Raw genomic sequence first — 18400 nt, forward strand, 5'->3', positions numbered from 1 at the left:
TTTCTTAGCATCTCCAGGTGGCATAAACCATCGCTAAGACTTGCTACCATGATAAAATAAATACGAATTACCCAATTGCAAAACAATTATTAAAAGCTCTGTGTTCTGCGCTACAATGATGACATTATGCTTTGCTTGGCCTTGTTTATTCGCTCAAATGGGTGGAAACGTTCTTTTTTTTTATAATACATTGTATTTAACAGCGCCTTTCTGGACAATCAAGGTCACTTTACAAAAAATAAAAATACAAAAATACAAATACAGGAACATAAAAACAGTTATTGATGGGGACAAGAGCAGTGTATTCACAAATAAGCAAATTGGAACAGATGGGTTTTGAGTCTGGCTTTTACTACTTTTAAAAAGTTTGCTCAATATTTGGATCATATTTGGATGGAAACATGGCTAACCATAAAGTATCGAACACTATTCTCAATTTAACCAAAAACAGCAGTTATTAATAAATCAAAGAAAACATTAACAATGGATATCAAATGCAGGGGGAAACATTGCATCGACACATGATCGGCTGATTCTGTTACAAAAAAACACAAACGCTTTTATCGGCCTAAAAGTATCGGCTGGCTGATGTATCAGAGTATGTTGTAAAGTGACTCTTTAGATTAGACTCAGAAGAATTACCGCACCCCCACATCACAATCCTACCACCAATGTGCTCAGGTCAATGTAGAAACTATCCTTTTGGTCTAAGTGGTAGCAAACTGCAAATGTGCCTTTTTAGTCAGCAGTATCACTGTAAAAGAAGCTTATAACCAATTCCTACTTTCTGAATTTATTTTCCTGCTCTTTTGTCTGAGCCTGTGCCATAAATAATAAATAAATTCTATTGATGTTTGTGGTTCTAATGAGGTAAATTGAGGATTACTGTGTATTTCTGTTTAGTTGGGTATTTTAAAGCAATGCACTTGTAAAGGTAAACATCTGTCTGCATCTGTTTGCGAATAATTATATATTCTTTTTTGATGTTCTTTTCACAGGTAATGGTATAAATGAAGACATTCTGGGAGAAGAAGGATGATATTTTCCAGCAGAAGTGAGCATTGTAGTTCCCTCTCATTAACACTCCACTGGGCCAGTCATCTTTACGTTTATTGCCCTGCTTTACCCTCATGGCATATAAAATATTTATTCTAGTTGTTTTTATTCTTGTTTCAGTGTAACATTTTTATTGTCCAGCTAAAGTGTTCGTTTATTCGTTTTTTTTTGTGAACTGCTGGATGTTGTTTTATTTTTTTTATAAAATCATTTGTAATAAAAACACTTTGCATCATTTATGGTCATACTTTTTTTTCCCCCTCCTCATTCTTCGCTTGTTTTTTCATCATCTTTAATCGATTTCTTTAATCTGAGGAAGTCGTGCTGTTCCCTCTGACCACAGAGTGTGTGTTAACCAAGATTAGGCTGTAACAAGAGTCAAAGACCTTGAATTCCCATCGCCCCCCATAATTATTTTACATCGGGTCTGTGTCCAGACCCTCGTTTGGAGTGCAGAGAGCAGCCAGGGGTTTGCGGTCGGCTCGGATAACGCGTGCTGCGACTAGATTGCTTAGACCTCAGGTTGAGGGTGAAGCCACAGGCCTTGATGTTTCCGTTTCAGCCAACATTTCGTGTTTTATCCTCTGTCCCACTTAAGGATTCACATATCAAACCAAAGTCCTCCCAATTTTTTTATTATAAGTCAGAAAATACGATAGAGGATTATGATGATCTCCTGTCAGTTTGTGTATTCGATAGATGCTGCAGCTTGAATGCTGATCATTTTCAAAGCCTTCTGGTATTTTTTTTCCCTCCCTTGAATAAAATTTAAAGCTGTTATTACATTCCTGAATCAGTTTTGATTTCAGAGGCCTCCACACTTATTTGCATTGGAATTGCTTTCTTTTTGCGCCCACACTTCACGTGTATCCATTGTCCGTGACCTGCTTTGCCGTCTCCAAAGCAAACATGTTTCCCCTCTCCGTGTTTATTTGATGTGCTGATTTTTGCTGCCAATGCAGAGAGGAGAAGAAGAACAGAGAGAGGTCTGTCGGACCAACATCTGAGAAGCTGGAGTTTAGTCATTCAGGACCAAAGCCTTTGTTGACGCTGTTGTTCCGGCAGAAGGTGCAGAGGAGTCATTACTATTGCAATGTTACATCTAAGCTGCTTGCTCATTTATAAACATCTAAAGAAATGCATGCGATGTTTTTTATAAATATGTACCGGCTCCGTGGCTTTGCTGTGCTGCACATAAAGGCCTCTGTCTCAATAGAACCTGTTTTTGTTTTTTTTAACAAGTTGTAAGATCAGAGCAGGTTCTGCTGTCGACTTTATCTGTAGAAGCTTGGAGGTGCAACATCTCTACTCCTTTCTTTGCAATATTATCCAAACCTTCTTTCTTCTTGTGCTTCAACCATCTTTGTCTTTTGAGGTTTGTTTTTACTATTAACTAGAGACTGAAACTTTAAACATCCACTATATTCTATCTACCCTGGCCAGCTTTCCTGTTCCGGTGGAAGAAAAGCATCCCCTGGCATTATGCTTCCACCACCATGTTTCACCACAGGGATTATGTATTCATGAACATCCAGGCTAAACTCTAAACAGGTTGTCTTCAAGGGTTCTCCTGTGCTTAGCTCATCCATCCTCCCATGGTCTGAGAAGCTTCCCTGTCTCTTACTTAAGGAAAGTGTTCCCACTGCATGATGCTGGGTGTTGTTCTCCAAATCTAAAGGCATGATGCTGAAATATGCCTTTTTCAAGGCGAGTCATCATTTATGAGGTTATTCTGCGCAGTCTTGGTACTGTGCTTCCATTTATTCACTAGATTAGCATTATTTATCCTTTAATAACAGGGGCTTCAAGATCTCCTAGAATAATTTTTAAAAATATTTGAAGCTTTTGTTGAACTGACAGTTAAGATATTTTCTAAAAGGCATCAAGAAATAAATAAATTCAGGTCATCATTTAGGATCATGTGTGCTAGAAGTTCCACATCTCAATTCTAAAATTTCCCCAAATTATGTTTTCCTTGCTCAGTGAATTATTTAATTCAATTAAATGTGAAAAATAAATAATTAAACCAAAAGAGAAACTATATATTTATTTTTTTAAAATTTCAAAATAAAAAGTTTTGCATTTAAAAAAATCTATGCAGGTAATATATTTAGGAAATAACTTTAATCTGGTAAATTCGTTCATACAGCAACATAAACATGGCAATACAGGGTTTGAATTTTGAGAAATGTAAATTAATGATAACCTGTAGATAAATCTGGGATTTATATCATGGGAATGATTATTAGAAATTCATTTTTTTCTGTGTTTTAAAGGTATATTAAATGAAGAATAAACAAGGTTGGTTTATTCATTAATTTCCATTTCTGTGGGACAAGTTTTGTCAAAATCATTAAAAAAGATTACATTATAAGCAGAAATATTAATTGTCTTTATACAGAATTTAGCTTTTTTTTTTTTTTTTTTTTTGAGTGCAGCCCCTGAAAATGAGCTTACTGTCATGAGGTCCAGTTCAACATGATTGGGTACAGAACTTTTAAGGTAATTGGGAGAAAGAAAAGCCATACAGAAATGGGATGACAGGGAAAAGATGCCTAAAATAGACAATGCATTCATAAAATCTTTTACCTTATTAAGATAGCTGCAGTCTGACGATCCATGACTAATGGAAGATTGATCAGAAGCACATTTAGGAAAAAAACACCTTTTCTCCTGGGGAAAAATAAATGTTGTTACAGGCTTCATGGTTGCTGTATTAGTGTTTATGTTTGCATGTTCACCCTCAAAGTTGGTTAGATCGTTCCATGCTTCCATAGTAATCCCACTGTCCAGAGGCGAGCAGGTTGGAGTAACGGATCTCTGCATTGCCCTTGCTGTGTCTCTGGTTTCCCCTTTTATGCTCTGTATACTGTCCAGAGGTCTTTTTGATGAAACCAAGATAAGGGATTAAGTCAGCATTTTTTACATATCGTGGCCTAATTAAAGGAATAGTGGAGGATGTTCTTTTTCTGGGTGGTTCATCAAAATAAGTGGTCCTCTTAACTGTCAATCGTTCTGGTGATATGTTTACGTAAGGCCGTCCTACGTGCTCCTCCCCATTTTCACTTACCGGTGGTGAATCTACCATAGTGGGAAAATTCCAAATCTTTTTTGGAAAGTTAAGCCGGGCGTACACTATAGAATATTTTTAATCATTGCATGCAGCTATTTGAATCAATTGACTGTATGATCTGGGTGAACTGTAAAGTGCCTTGAGATGACTTGTGTTGTGAATTTGGCGCTATATAAAAAAACTGAATTTAATTTAATTGATCGCCCCTCGTTACCCCATGTATACTACAAGACGCACGATGAGGCTGAAACTCTGCCCCGTCAAATTCTCGCACAACTGGAGAATTGTTCCAAAAAGGTGAAAAAAATCATGCAGTGTATGTCCGGCTTAATCTTGTATGAGCGATGCAAACAGAAACTTTTGAACAGCGTGCACAAGGAGAAATGGGCTCATGCACGCTCTCGCACACATTTAATAGGCATCCCCTCTGGGGAGTGGTTACAGGGTTGTGCATTTGCATTTTTTTTATGGAGAGGGCAGGTCTTTTCAAAAATACTCGAAAATCCTCCACTTTACCTTTAAGTCTCAACTTTTCACAAAATCAGTAACACATCGGTTACCATGGTGATTTATTCTGTACAGCTAGCGAACTCCAATTGGTCACTGATTCTGTTTTCTTCTCTGAGTCTTTTAATAGTTTCATATACCTAATTAAAACAAACACAGTCAAGTGCTTCAGTTGTTTTAACATTATTATGGTAGTTTATACCCTTTTTAACTCCATAATATTCTATGTGGACATTGTTACTGTTTGCTTTGGTAGGTTTGACAGAAAGGCCTTTAATAGGCTACTACTAAAGGAATTCAAAGAATTAGAGAAATACTCATATTGGCATTTTTCCCAGCAGTTACCTGCATGAGCGTTACCACTTTTCTGAGGAAGACATCCTCTACCTGTACAGGCTGCTGGATCCAAAAATTCTGCGCCACACGATCAGCAATCGATGATCGGTGCTGGGCTAAGATTTTCTTCTAATGTTTTTTTTGCTGTATGCAGTAGGAGAAATTGACAATCTTAGCAAAGAGACTATTTACCACGCTTTAGGAAGTGTGTATTTGGCACCAAACCTTATACCCACAAGATGCTGATTGCATCATCTTTGATATCAAGTCTGCTTAGTCTCCAAAACTGTCCTTTTCTAGATCCCTTCTCAAACAGGCCTCTCTTAGTTTAAATTAAGGGCTAACTTTTCTGCTGCAGTGAACTCTGGGGAGGGTGGGCCACACCCTGTGCCAGACAAATGAGCACAGAAAATAAGAGGATCAAATATTTGTGCAGACACTTTCATTGGTAAAGTTATGTGTAAATTGTGGTCATTATTTTATCCAGATATTTCCAGTCTGCAAAATCTATTGATTCTGTATTAATATTGACAGGATGTGTAACAAAAGAAAAAACATTGATAAGTTTTATCTGCATCTAGACAAAGTCTTTAGCGCCATATGCCATTCATGGTGCCATTTTGTTCCCAGGACGCCCTGTTCCTGTCAAAGATTTACACCACAGGGACTAATGGGAAGGCAAAAGAGTCACATAAATATATCACCTGTTTTTAATGTTGAATTTTAGGTTTATAGTTCATTTCAAAATATTCCACATCAATTCTAAAATTGTAGCTTGGCCTTTGGATGGATAGGATGGACTGATCATGTTAGGTTGGGTGGCTTCATTTCTATCAGCTTTTTGTCTTTGGTTGTTTCTCACCAAAATGTCTTTATTTAACATGCTGTTATAGTGGCTAATAAAAGTATTCACACCTGCTGGACTATTTAACAGTTTTTTATATTACAATCAAAGAAATATTTTATTTGATTTGTGGAACTACATTTTGCTGAAATAACAGATGCAGTCTTTTACGGTATTTAACGCTCCATACTTCTTTGCAAAACATCTAAAACTCAGATTAGATGGAAAGCATTTGTGAACGACTGTCTTTTTAAAGCTTAAACCTCCTTTAATCTTCTCCATACCTTTATCCCTGACCTGTGTGTTGTTTCCCTTGGACTTCTTGATGCTGTTTGCTTGCTAACAACTAAGTATTGTGACTTGACTTAACTTGCCTCTGATGCCATCACAGAGCAGCTGTATTTGTACTGAGATTAGATAATCCAGGGGGGAACTTAGTCCTTAACAATCATCAGGTAACTTCTGAAGGCACTCAGAGAAAAGGGGGCGGAATACTTTTCCACATCAATGTAATTTCACATATTTCACATATTTATGAAAGATGTGTTTCTTACATGGCAGATGGAGTTTGAAACCCTTTTTTTAATGTAAAACAAAGAAAAACAGTTGAATCCGATTTGCCCCTTGCGGGACCTGCAAGTGAAAGCAGCTCCAGGAGAGAAACATTCCCTGAAAGAAAAAGAAAGGCCCCGATTCACCAGAAAATACTGTAGCTCTGCCTTTGATACCAAAAGCTTTTGGAGTTCTGACATCAGGAACGTACAGTCCGCTATCAAAAATAGAGGTCGCTGCTTTATATATTCACAAGTGATTTTAGAAAAATGTATTCCCTGATTGAAATCACTGCTTTGGGTCAAAAAGTTTAGAGTTAAGACAAAAACACCGGCACTTTGTAAACATGCAGAGTCATTAGGGTTTACAGCTGCTGATACTGGAGATCTAAAACTGTTTTCTTTGGCTTATTAAGCAGACTCCTGTTTTGCACATTGACACCCAAAAAGGGTTTAGTCATAACCTCTCCTTTAATCTGTGACATAGTTTCACTCTAATTGATTGTCTACCGCCAGAATTGCCTCCATAATTGTGCTTGTGTAAATACAAGGCTTGAATGTCATTTCCACAGAGCTAACATGGCCCCATTAGGGATCAAAGCCCTCGCTTCCTCTCACTTATCTCTACATCAGACAGTGGACTGCTGTGTGACAACAGTAAAAAAAAAAAAGGCCTTCAACCAGATTCCAAAGGTTCCACTCATCCACCAATGTCTCACTTTTCATGGTGCTAAGATATTCAGCTCCTTGCAAACCTTTTTTCAGCTTTTGACACTTTGCAGCGATGCCCGTATTGTGTTTTAATTGAATTTTACCTGATAGAAAAACAAAAAAAATTATTCTCCAGGTATGTTTCTACCAGCTTAACACATCTGAAATATCTGTCCAGTCCTTGAGAAGCAGCTCAGGCTGCCTGTATACAGAAGTCTTTAAGTCCTTCTGCACATTCTCAGTTTGGATTTAGGCCTGAACATTCTAACAAAAGCAAATGCTTAAGTATAGAAAACTTTTTTTGCAGCTCTGGTTGTTTGTTTGAGGTATTTTGCAGCCTCTTACATGTTTTCCTTTAGCATTGGCATGCATTTAGCTCCTTCATCTTTACATCAGCTTCCCTGTCATTTCTAAAGAAAAGCATACATGTCCTTAATTCTTATGTTTGCCAAAAAATTAATTTTTTAAGGCATTTCTTAAAACATTCATATAGAGATTACCTCCAGATGTAGAGCAAGGTGATTTCCTTTTCCTTAAAGCAATCTCTGCCCTTCCTCACTGCCTCTATTATGTTTAAACATTTGACATGGGGAAGTGTGCACCTCAGTCTCGTGATGGGCTCCTGGGATTGACTGTACATCAGCATATGATTGACAAAGTCATCGTTTGCTCCAGCGTGCGTCCCGCTGGATCTTTTTATAGAGCTTGTGTTCTGAGTCAGACCCCAGGAAACTGATGCTCGGCTGCAGCAACACTGCTTGCATAAATAAAACCTGTTTATCGCCAACACTTCACACAGAGCAACACATTCCTGCGTTTGTATCGTCTTCCTTCACGCTTTCTCCGTTTCTGTCTTGTCTCTCTTTGTTCACATGGTATTTATGAGGGGGTTTTTTTCTCTCTTTTCCAGTCCTGTCACTCAAACACACCAGGAATATGAAACGGAGATGCCTCTGAGTGATCTGAGAACAAGTGGGTTAGAGGCTATACAGACTCTAAAGGGGGCGCAGCATGTTGTGTTCTTTTTTGTGATTGTGGCAGAGATCTGCCATCTGATAATGTGGGCTGAGCAGAAGGACAGAAGCGTCCAAGACGGTGTGGGAGGTTTGTCTGCATCCCTGGCCCTGCGTTTCTGTCTTTTTTTTAATCATCTTGTTTGGTCTCTGCTTCTAATGTGGCAGACAGCTTGGACACCCATCCTACCTAATGAAAGCATAAAATGTTTGTCCACAGACAGACCTTTAAAGATGATGCTGTTAACCTCGGCCTCTCTGAAAGCTCAGTTTGATTTTTGCTTGCTGAGCCTCAAACATCCCTTAAAATGTTTGCATTGCTGATGCTGTGGATTCCCACGTACTTTTTCTCCACTGTGTTTAGATTTAATAAGGTTAAGAGAAGTTTGTTTTCAGTTGAAGAGAAAAAAAACAACAGAACTTTGGTAAAAGAGTGAAAAACAGATTTTAGTAACATAATGAAGAAAGTTAGGAAAGGTGTCGGCACAGCGCCCTGCAAAAGGCAGTATTAGTGAGCTTTTCCACACTTTGTCACAATTCTAACACAAACTGTAATTAATTTCACTGATGATTTATGTTGTATGCCAAAACATTATAGTGCAGGATTGTGTAGAAGATGGAAAAAGAGACAGCAGTGCTGCCCAAGCTTTTTGCCATAGGAGCCCAAATCACCAGCTCCTCACCATTATTATCACACCTGGCTTAGGATTTTTTGAGCAGAATTCCCCTAAATGGCATCCAGCTTCTTCATATGGTTTGCATAAAATGTAAGGGCTGGGCATTTTGAAATAAATATTCACTGTCTTAAGTATATTTAGACTATGTTTGGAAGAATAGATGATAGGAATTCTATTGGGTAGGGCTGCATCTGAAAGAATATACAAACCTTTGATTTTTTTTTTTTTTAAAGGCTGACATTTGTAGATAATGATTCTTCAAAATATTTCTAGTTCTAGAATCAAAAAGCGAATCTCAGAAAAGCATGAAATGTTTTCCCTTTTAGTGGTCTAAGAATAGCTTTTAGTCTAACAAATCAACAAATGGACACTGTTGACTTTGGAGAAGCACTTTTTTTGTTTAGCAAAGTGTAATTAATAGGTGTGCCTTATTTTATTATTTGGGAAAAGACGCTGGATGTTTGTGCTCCTTTAAAGCCTTAATCTATTCTGCGGACGTGCAAATAGATATATATCTGGGTGTCCATAAATAATGTAATTATGGTAGAAAATATACTTATTTCTATCCTTTACTCACTAAAGAATACTAATACACATCTGTAAAAAATGTTTTATGACTTTTGTGAGACAATGTTTGTACTTTTTACATTTACTTGGTTAAACTGCTTCTCTGACATCATCATCAGACATGCTCAGAGCAGTCCGGCAAAATATGATTAAACAATGTTTACCTGCATTTTAGTGGTTTCTTTCTTTAGAATACGCACTATATAGCATAAGGTTAAAACGAAAACATAAAACTTAAAAAGATTAGATTTATGTTAAAATCCAAAGCCGAAAAAGTTAGCCTCCGGAAGTAGCGTAGGATCCCATTTCCGGTGCAGGTCGGGAAGAGACGAGTGATAAAACAGAACGGATTGTAAGGCATCTTTTTTTTGTCAGGAAAAACATTATTGCCTATAACACGTTATGCCTTAATAAATGTACTATTTTTTTGGGGAGGGAAAACGTAATTTAGGTATTTTTAACAATATAAGACCGAGGAGGACCCGGATGTATAACTGGACGCGCATGCGCAGAACGGATCGTGCTTCTGGGACGGATCGGATAGTGACAAGCAGTAAGAACTTCTATGGAAAGATGAAACTTTGCTCTTTATTTCAGCTCTGCAGAAGTTGAGCCCAGTCTCTTCAATTGTTCGGCAGCTTTAATGCGGCAAATGAATGTCAAAATGTGTGAATTTGGTATATTTCTTTTCAGCTATTCAGATATTCCTGAAAATTAGCCCCTTATTCTTTCATTTCCAATTTGACTTCCCCCTGTGGCGGATGGGAAAAAATCATCAGAAAAGCTGCACCTTCTTATAAGCCACAATGTTCAAAGCGTGGGGAAATAGTGGCTTATAGTTTGGTAAATACGGTACTTTGTGTTATACATAATGTTTCATGTTGTTAGGAAGATCTTATTTTTTCATAAATCTCAGCATCAACCAGCTGTAAAAGTGAGACAGGAATAAATTCATTGTTTGGGGTCAGGAAAATTATTTTGAAGGCGATACTTGGTCCCCCAAGGGCGAATCATTCCCCCTTCTGTGATAATACTTTTAAACAGACTTTCTTTAAGAGTTACCCTGTCTTTGGCTTCCCTTACAGCATGATGCCAACCTAATTTGGGTTTCCCTGAACCAGAGTACCCTCCTCAACGTTTCTTATGTGTCATTTATTGTAGCAAATCTTGTCTCTCTTCCACATGGACTAGATTTTTTGAAGTGCATCAAGCAACAGGAAGCTTCAAAAAGATAAAAATCTGCCCTCTGATGAGTTGGCAAGGGACTTGACAGCCTTTCCAGTTGGGGAGAGGGGGGGTCAGGAAGAAAGCTGATGGGGTTACGGTGATAGATTAAGCATGAGTGAGGGAGTCCAGGTTAAGTCTGATTCCGAGACAAATTGCTGTCCTGTCAAGCATGGCAGACCTGGGGTGTCTGGCCTGTGAAGTGTCTGTATGGTGCTCGACTGCAAGCGGCGGAGGAAATAAAAGTCATTACTGTCGTTGAGGAGTGAGCTTCATGGCCCAAACGGGATTAGACAGTGCATCCAACATTGTTTCTATACATTGGTAGACTTAAAAGTCAAGCGCAAAATGGGATTAAAACGAGGGGAAAAAACCAATAAATAACCTTCAACATCCCTCCCCCCTCTTTTGCTATCTTGTATTTCTTCTCCACCTTATTTCCCTACCAATTCCCTACTTGTTTCATGTCTCATTCAAAACATCTTCTCTTTCACCTGTCTCCCTTCCAATTCCACTCTCTTTGACACGTTTATCTTTGTGTCCCCTTCTATCTTTCACACTCTCATCCCACATTATCAGTATTCACAGGTGAGGCGCCAGATTCCTTTTGCTCTCACCAATTTCTGTTTGCCCGAAAAGAAAAAACAGAGGAAACATCCTTCTAGGGCTAAATTAAACTTTTTCCCCTTAAATTGAACCCTTTCAAAAACAAACCCCCCACCCACCACTAGCTTTTCATCCCCTGCTTCGTCCTATTTCAAAACCGCCCCCATAACATACTTGCGAATTGTTGCCCCTGCTTAACTTTTAAGGCTATTATGCACCATGTCTGACTTCAAAGCCTGTCTTAACTCCACACTTTAATTGTATCTTTCCCAGTCCACTGCATCCTGTTTGATTCTGCTGACAACAGTCCTTCTCCATCCCTTCTCTCTCCATATCCCTCACACCAACTTTTGGTCCATGCTTAAGTTGACCTCATGCACCACCACCATCACGGCTCCTCTCAACAGCTTCTTGCTCCCTTTAGAGCCTTTTGTCCCTCCTGTTGTCGCTCACTTTGAAGAAGTACCCTTCCATTTCCTCTCTCTCAGCAGTCGATTGTCGCCCCAGGTGTGTACACACCAAACAAACTTGAAACAGTAACCCCCTGTCCTGCACTGGCAGACTCCTTCTCTTTCTTTATCTTCTCTATGTGCAAGCTGACTTCCTCCTCATGGCTCTGGTTGATAATTGCCATAAGCTTCCCTCTTGGTTTCATTTTCCATTGTCCTCCCCCAAATTCTTGGCTCTGGCTCGAGATAAAGGGATGAGTACTTCAAAGGAGTCGCTGCGAAGAGTTTAACCCCCAAGCCGAAAAGGAACAGCACACTATACTGTAATTGAGAGCAAGTTACTGATCACAGAGCTGCAGCACAGAGAGTGTTTATGAGGTGGCCGGTAGCAATAACAGCAGGTCAGAGGCTACTTAGTCGTAAAAGCTTCCAGCAGTCGCAAGTTATCTGACTAAAGATTTTCAGTTGGATATGTCTTTCTATGATGCACACCCATTCAAAGAAATGCGAAGGAATTAGGTCTGCTTTTAAATTGACATTGTATATTTTGTATGATAGATTAAAACACAATATTGTATACCTGAAAATTGGAAGGAATTGAATATGTTGTCCTTTTTATTAGTCTGTTTACATTCAGTCCACTTTATTCTGATACCCCTAAAAAACAGAACAAAAAGGTCAAGAGCAGCAAACTTCCCCCTTAAGTCTGACTGAAACAGCTGTTGAGTAAAGGCCTTCTACCATGCCTACCATGAAACACAGTGGTGGCAGCATCATCATCGTGTGGAGGGATGCAGCTGTATGAAGGCTCTTTGACAAAAAGGTTGGACCTCAAAGGTTTGATGGAGAACATTGGAACATGAACAACTGGCATCAGGAACACCAAAGCACACTGCTGACAGGTCAGGAATATTGAGCTACCGAAGTTTAATGCAGAGTTAGGTTATAAAACAACTTGCAAAACATTTTACAAACCTGTGTTTAGAAAAAAAATAACACTAAAACAAAGCAAATATGTGTGCTAGAATAGCCAAGTAGAAATTGCTACATGTAGTTCATTTTGAATTGTGCAGAGTATCCATCTGGCACCTGAGGAAAGTCTTCCCAGTACCATTATTTAAGCTGAATGGGTAAATCACCAACTGGAAGGCCTCTTTTTAGCCAATCGCAGTAGCATTGCTGACATACCACATTCTTTATCATACACATCTCTGCGTTTGTTGGTCCTAAATATTTCTTTGTCGAGGCCAAAGCATCTGTTGGCAGGATGTATTTTCAGGAGTTTGTGAATTCAATATTTCATCTTGCTTGCAAGGTAAGGGATCTGTGACCCTTCATCCAATCTGGTTTGTCTGGATTGCATAAATGGTGTAGATATACCGACAAGACTGACACTGGAAATGACTAGAAGGTCATATATACGGACTGCCTGTTGCTATATCAGTATTATAGTAATCCGTTGAGTCTGTAATGTGACAAAACGTAAAAGAGTTGAGTGAGTATGAATGTTTTGACAAGACACTCTTTGATGCATACCCATAGAAACAAGAACTGGAGCCACTTGTGATTTATATGCCCCTTCTGTCACTGTTTGTAGGCGGTCTGAGTTTGACCTGTCCCTGTAATAATATCTCCCTATAAACAGAGGAACATCCCATAACTTCTCCCCTTGAAGCCCTCTTTTCAAAAGTCTCTTTATAGGGCAAGAAACCAAGGATAACACTGGTCCACGGCTGGGCACAGACCTGAGGTCAACTCCTGAGGGGCGGCAGGGAAGGCCTGACCCGTGGGGACCTCCCATGAACCATGCAGGAGCTGACAAGGCAGGACATGAGGGCCCAACTGGCCCCAGGTACTGGCAGGGGGCCCATACCATCACCATGGAGATGGTTTTCACCCTGGTGTGTTTACTGTCAGAGGTCAACCTAGTCCGTTCAAAGTTAACAAAGGCTGTCTTTGTTTGGGCAAGTCTCAGAATATTAGCTGGATGTGCAGATAGCTTTTATGGGATAATAAATATATTCTATGTAGACTGGTTTCTGTCACCTGCAGTTTTGCTTTCAATAACCGTCCTGGTCATACAGCTCCTTTTTAACTCCAAACTTAACTGATGTTTTGTATTTTCTGATTAGAACAGCTACTTCATAAACTTTAAATGCACTTCCTATAGTTGGCGGAGGTGCCTGATGACACGCTGATCTCTAGCTCAGGACAGGGAGTTTGATGTTTGGCATGTTTTTTTTGTTCAGAGAGATTGGGTGCGAGTTCGAATTAGTAATCCCAGTGTCACCATGCCCTCTTCAAGAGAAATTTCCCTTTTATTAACCTTGACAGGAAGAGAGGCATCAAGGGGAAAAGTTTTACAGCACCTTTAACAAACGGCTGATCAAAGTGTTTGCAGTCTTTGTACTGTACTGTTCGGATCTGTATCCGCTGAGACTAAAAGGACCAGAAGTACCTGCAGACTCACTTTTAAGAATCTTTCCATTCATGGAACAAAGGCTCCCCTGTGGTGGCCCTTTCAAAGCTGCAAAGATCCATCCAAAACACTGTTGGTGCTGGTCAATAAACACCATTAACACTGACTACATGAGTTAAGGAACATTCTAAAATACCTGCTCCTCCATGCATCCACACTATCAAAGGATGTGTATTGGATCTCTGGGACAGTTTAGAGATTCTGCTCTCTCAGTTTTATCAGCAGTTAAGAATATCGAACAATGCAGAGCTGTAAAACTAGCAAATATTGTGCTTCTGAGATAAAAATACCAATTTGTAGTTATAATTCCTGCACATACTGAGGTACAGAAACATCTGAGGACATTAGTAGAGCATTTATTCTGTACCTAGTATGTATAGGAATTTCACTTACAAGATGGTTATAGATTTAGTTGATAAAGTTAGAAGATTCTTTGTGGTCTTGAGCCTTTAAAAAGTCTGGATTATTTAAAGCTTAGAATGAGAAAGTTTTTGATTTTCTCAGACTTTTCACTTATTCCAGCGTCTTGCAGAAAAGAAAACATGCATTTGAAATTAAATTAGCTTGCTTTTTACATTTAACACAAACCCTCTTGTTGCTTCCGTCCCTCTTGCTCCCGTCCATGTTGTTCATCATTGTTTACTTCCCTGATTTATTTTGCACTGGTGACATCATCAACGCTAACCCAGCGTGATGGTGTCAGCAGACACGCAGTCGTAGGGGGGGGGAGGGCAAGCAGCTTTCCTGCTATGGGTTAGACCCAGCTTTTTTTGCTAATGGGAAGGCAGCCAAATGCAGATTGTTTTGAAAAACATGTGTTAACTCTGTATTTTCAGTGGGAAAGAGGCTTTAGGGTCTTAAAGGTTTTGAAATAGGCTGATCTCTGCTTTTTCCTATGCCAGAAAGATTTGAAATGGTATTTTAGGACACCACCCCCATCAGAAGTTCAGATATATTTTATTTCACGACTTGTCGAACTGTACAAATAAAACAGGATATGATAACAGAATTTAAAACATTTGCCACATTTTATTTTTTTTTTTACGAAAATATGAAATTCAAGTTCTTTTGTCTTTCATATGATAGAAATTCCAGATTCACTCACCGGCTCTGCACTTGCTCCCTACAACACACAACTGGTTGACGTTTTGACACACAGGTATGACTGGACGAGTATTTTACATTGGCATGTTTGAGGGCCGCAAGTTCCGCTTTTCTTAATTTGATGTCTAAATCATTTTATTAGAGGGTTTTTTTGTATTTAGTCATAAATTCACTTGTGCTTAAAATATATTTCTGTTAAATTCAGTTTATTTATATGTCCCCGATTCACAAGGCTTTATCTCAAGGCAATTGAAAGAGTCAAAACAATCAAATCACACAAACTGGTCAAAAATACTAAAAGGAAACCCAGCTTATTATTCCAAGTTATGGGGTTTTTACAGTCGCTTGCATAATGTGGTTGACTTTACAGCAATCCTAAGCATATAGCTGTATACCTTGTGAGAAGGATAATTTTACACAAGTCCATTCAGGTGGAGGACTGGTATTGCTTGTAAAGGACTGTTAAAAAAAGTATTTGCCCACTAAGATTTGCTTTAACATAGCGCTTATATATTTCAAATATTTAAATAAATATTTCCCACCATGGAAATAACCTAAGTAAACAAAAGGGCAGTTTGTATGAATTATTTCAATGATCAATAAAATTAAAAAGCTTTCTTACCCATCCTGGTTGTATGAGGAAAATACTAATTGCTGCATGAATCTAATGACTAGTTGTGGGTCTGGATGAATAACTAGATTTTCCTAAAACCTTGGCATTCTACATTAGTCATTCAGAGGTGAATTTGTTGGTGTGCTTTGGATCATTGTCCTACTGCGTGACCTAAATGTATTTAAGCAGGTCACAAACTGATGGCCGGAATTTCTCCATTAGGATTTTCTAGTGAAGAGCAGAATTCAGGGTTCCACTAATTGTTGCAAGTCTTCCAGATGCTAAAGCAGCAAAGCATCACTTTTCACTCCCCCCATGTTTGACTGCTGGCATGATGTTATTTTTATGTGAGTCTGTTTTAAAATAGAATCATAGAAAATGAATTTCACATTTATTTTTCACTGCAACAGAATTTGCACTCTGCATTTAACCCATCCCTTAGGGAGCAGTGAGCAACTACTAATATCCTGCTTTTTTTTTATTTGCCAATAAGAAAGGAGCCAAATGCCCATTGTTAGCATGTTAACCAAACCCGGGTTAACCCACAAATTTCAGTGGAAAATGTTTAGAAGTGTATCTGACAATCTTAGGTTTGATCTGGGGTCTTGCAGCATCTTTTATCTGCAAATTCCCTGTGTTTAAATCTAGGCTACTGCTCGCCTGTTCTCCCAAATGTAACACAATGGCTATGCTTTGAAAGTTTCTCTTTTATCTAATCAGTCCACAGAAAAAGTCCCCAATTATTATGAAGTGTTTTGACAAATGTATAGGAGGAATCTATATGTTCTTTATATTTAGAATATTTTGGGTTTTTTTTTTACCTTGTAACTCTTTTATGGGCGCTTTATTGGCCCAGACTCATTATTGTTGTTGAATTATCAACCTTAACAAAAACACTGCAGGCATTGTGAGGCCTGCAGTGTATTAGATGTTGTTCTGGGTAACTTGTGACCTCCTGGATGAATCAATGATGCATTTTGGGGGGAATTTTGGGGAGAAGGTCAGGGAAGGAGCCGTGATGGTGGTGGTGATGGTGCATGGGGTCAACTTAAGCATGGACCAAAGATAGTTCCCCCAGTGTTTGCTCATGCTAGGAAAAAATGTTTAAGCAGCGTCCAGCTTGCAGAGAATGAAATAAATATTCAAAGAGCTTGCCATAGACTTTGCAATTCCTTTCCTCTGCTGAGCAGATGTTTTATTCTGCTGTTCTTGCATACCGCCACTGGTGGGAGCTGTGGAGTAACAAGAACTCTTGCTGTTATGGTTATCAGCATGTTACTCAATAACCTGGTTAATGAAAGAGATGTAAAGGGAATCTGTCATTTCTTATCATTATAACGTTTCCAGCTTGATAATAGACAAATGATAAGTAAACCCTCTATCCCATTGCAATGATACTACTGTGGTTCTGATTTGTCATTGGAGAGTCAGGAGCTTATCAATGTGTAAGTATTTTACTTTAATTATTTGAGGGATAAAAAAAAAGAAAAATTAAAAGGAAAACAGCAATTATAGATAAATAGACAAAATAATATAAACAATTAAGACATATGACTACCTTCCACGTTACAGCCCTATGAACCAACTCTTCAAGGGTTTATTCATAAAATTCTTTTTGTGCTTCAGAGGAAACAGCCCCAACGTCTTTAAAGTATATGTGGCAATAGACGGATTGTAACGACAATGCTATTGAGGCGGCAGATCAGTTACTTTTGACGCTCCAAACCCTCAGGGAGTTGGCTCAAGATTGCTTGACTTTGATAAGGTCCTGTGCTGTTGCTATAACTTCGCGATCTGCAGTGATACGTGAAAAAAACGCTTACACAGTAGGAAATAACCGAACCATCTTCAAAGTGCACCTCATACCAGATGAGTGAGGTATATCTAAATGTTTGTGGTATGAGATTTTTTATATATATATTCCGGAGAAAGAAGGCAGTGATTGTTTTTTTATGCAGCTGCCAGGACCAGGCAGTCGGTTCCTGACTTTGAAGTGCGCTGCTCCAGCCTCTCGGTTCAGTTGGTGTTGGAGTCGCCTACAGGAGAGACCTGCGGTGCGGCATGGCAGTTTAAGAGCACCAGGGAGGAGGGGAAAAAAAGAGAGAAACATTATTTTTATTACTTTTTTCTTTTCCATTCCATTTTCATCGTGTTTGGACGCCATTAATGTGGATTATACGCGCTTTTTGTGGAGTTTTAATTCGCGGGGAAACGAACTCGTGGATCGATGGTAAGTTGGAGGACTGCCTCCTCAAACTCGCCCCCATTGGAATTCCCTTTGATCTGCCTTTGAAGTAACGTTCGGAAGGAAACTGTCCACTTTTCTCGAGTTTACATCCTAAAAAATAACCACAACGTCGCTGTTTGCCACTAGCTTTCTCGTATTTCTAAAAAGGTTTGGTTTAAGACTTTAATAATCGTGAGAAATCCTTTAGAAGTAGCCAACCCGACTCTTGTTGAGCAATTCCTCCCCCACAAGATCAGAGACTTTGATGTTCTTGGGACTTTGGCTGTAATTTTCTCCATTAGAGAAACCGAATGGATTTTTTTTTTCTCCAGATGTTCGGATTAAAGTAACCCAGATGATTTA

At 38.9% G+C, this 18400-nt stretch overlaps 1 protein-coding gene across 2 annotated transcripts in view; it reads left to right on the plus strand.

The window, feature by feature from the left end:
* Window positions 1-18400, plus strand: part of cep112 (centrosomal protein 112) — a 182547-nt gene that overhangs the window by 163481 nt on the left and 666 nt on the right. For both annotated transcript variants that reach the window (XM_038307796.1, XM_038307797.1), the window contains one exon: window positions 999-1054. In XM_038307796.1, the coding sequence (XP_038163724.1) occupies window positions 999-1002 (4 nt within the window). In that variant the 3' untranslated portion in view covers window positions 1003-1054. The remainder of the gene's footprint in view (window positions 1-998; window positions 1055-18400) is intronic.

Source organism: Cyprinodon tularosa, unplaced genomic scaffold (genome assembly GCF_016077235.1).
Source record: "Cyprinodon tularosa strain WSP-4 unplaced genomic scaffold, ASM1607723v1 ctg62, whole genome shotgun sequence".
NCBI lineage: Eukaryota > Metazoa > Chordata > Actinopteri > Cyprinodontiformes > Cyprinodontidae > Cyprinodon > Cyprinodon tularosa.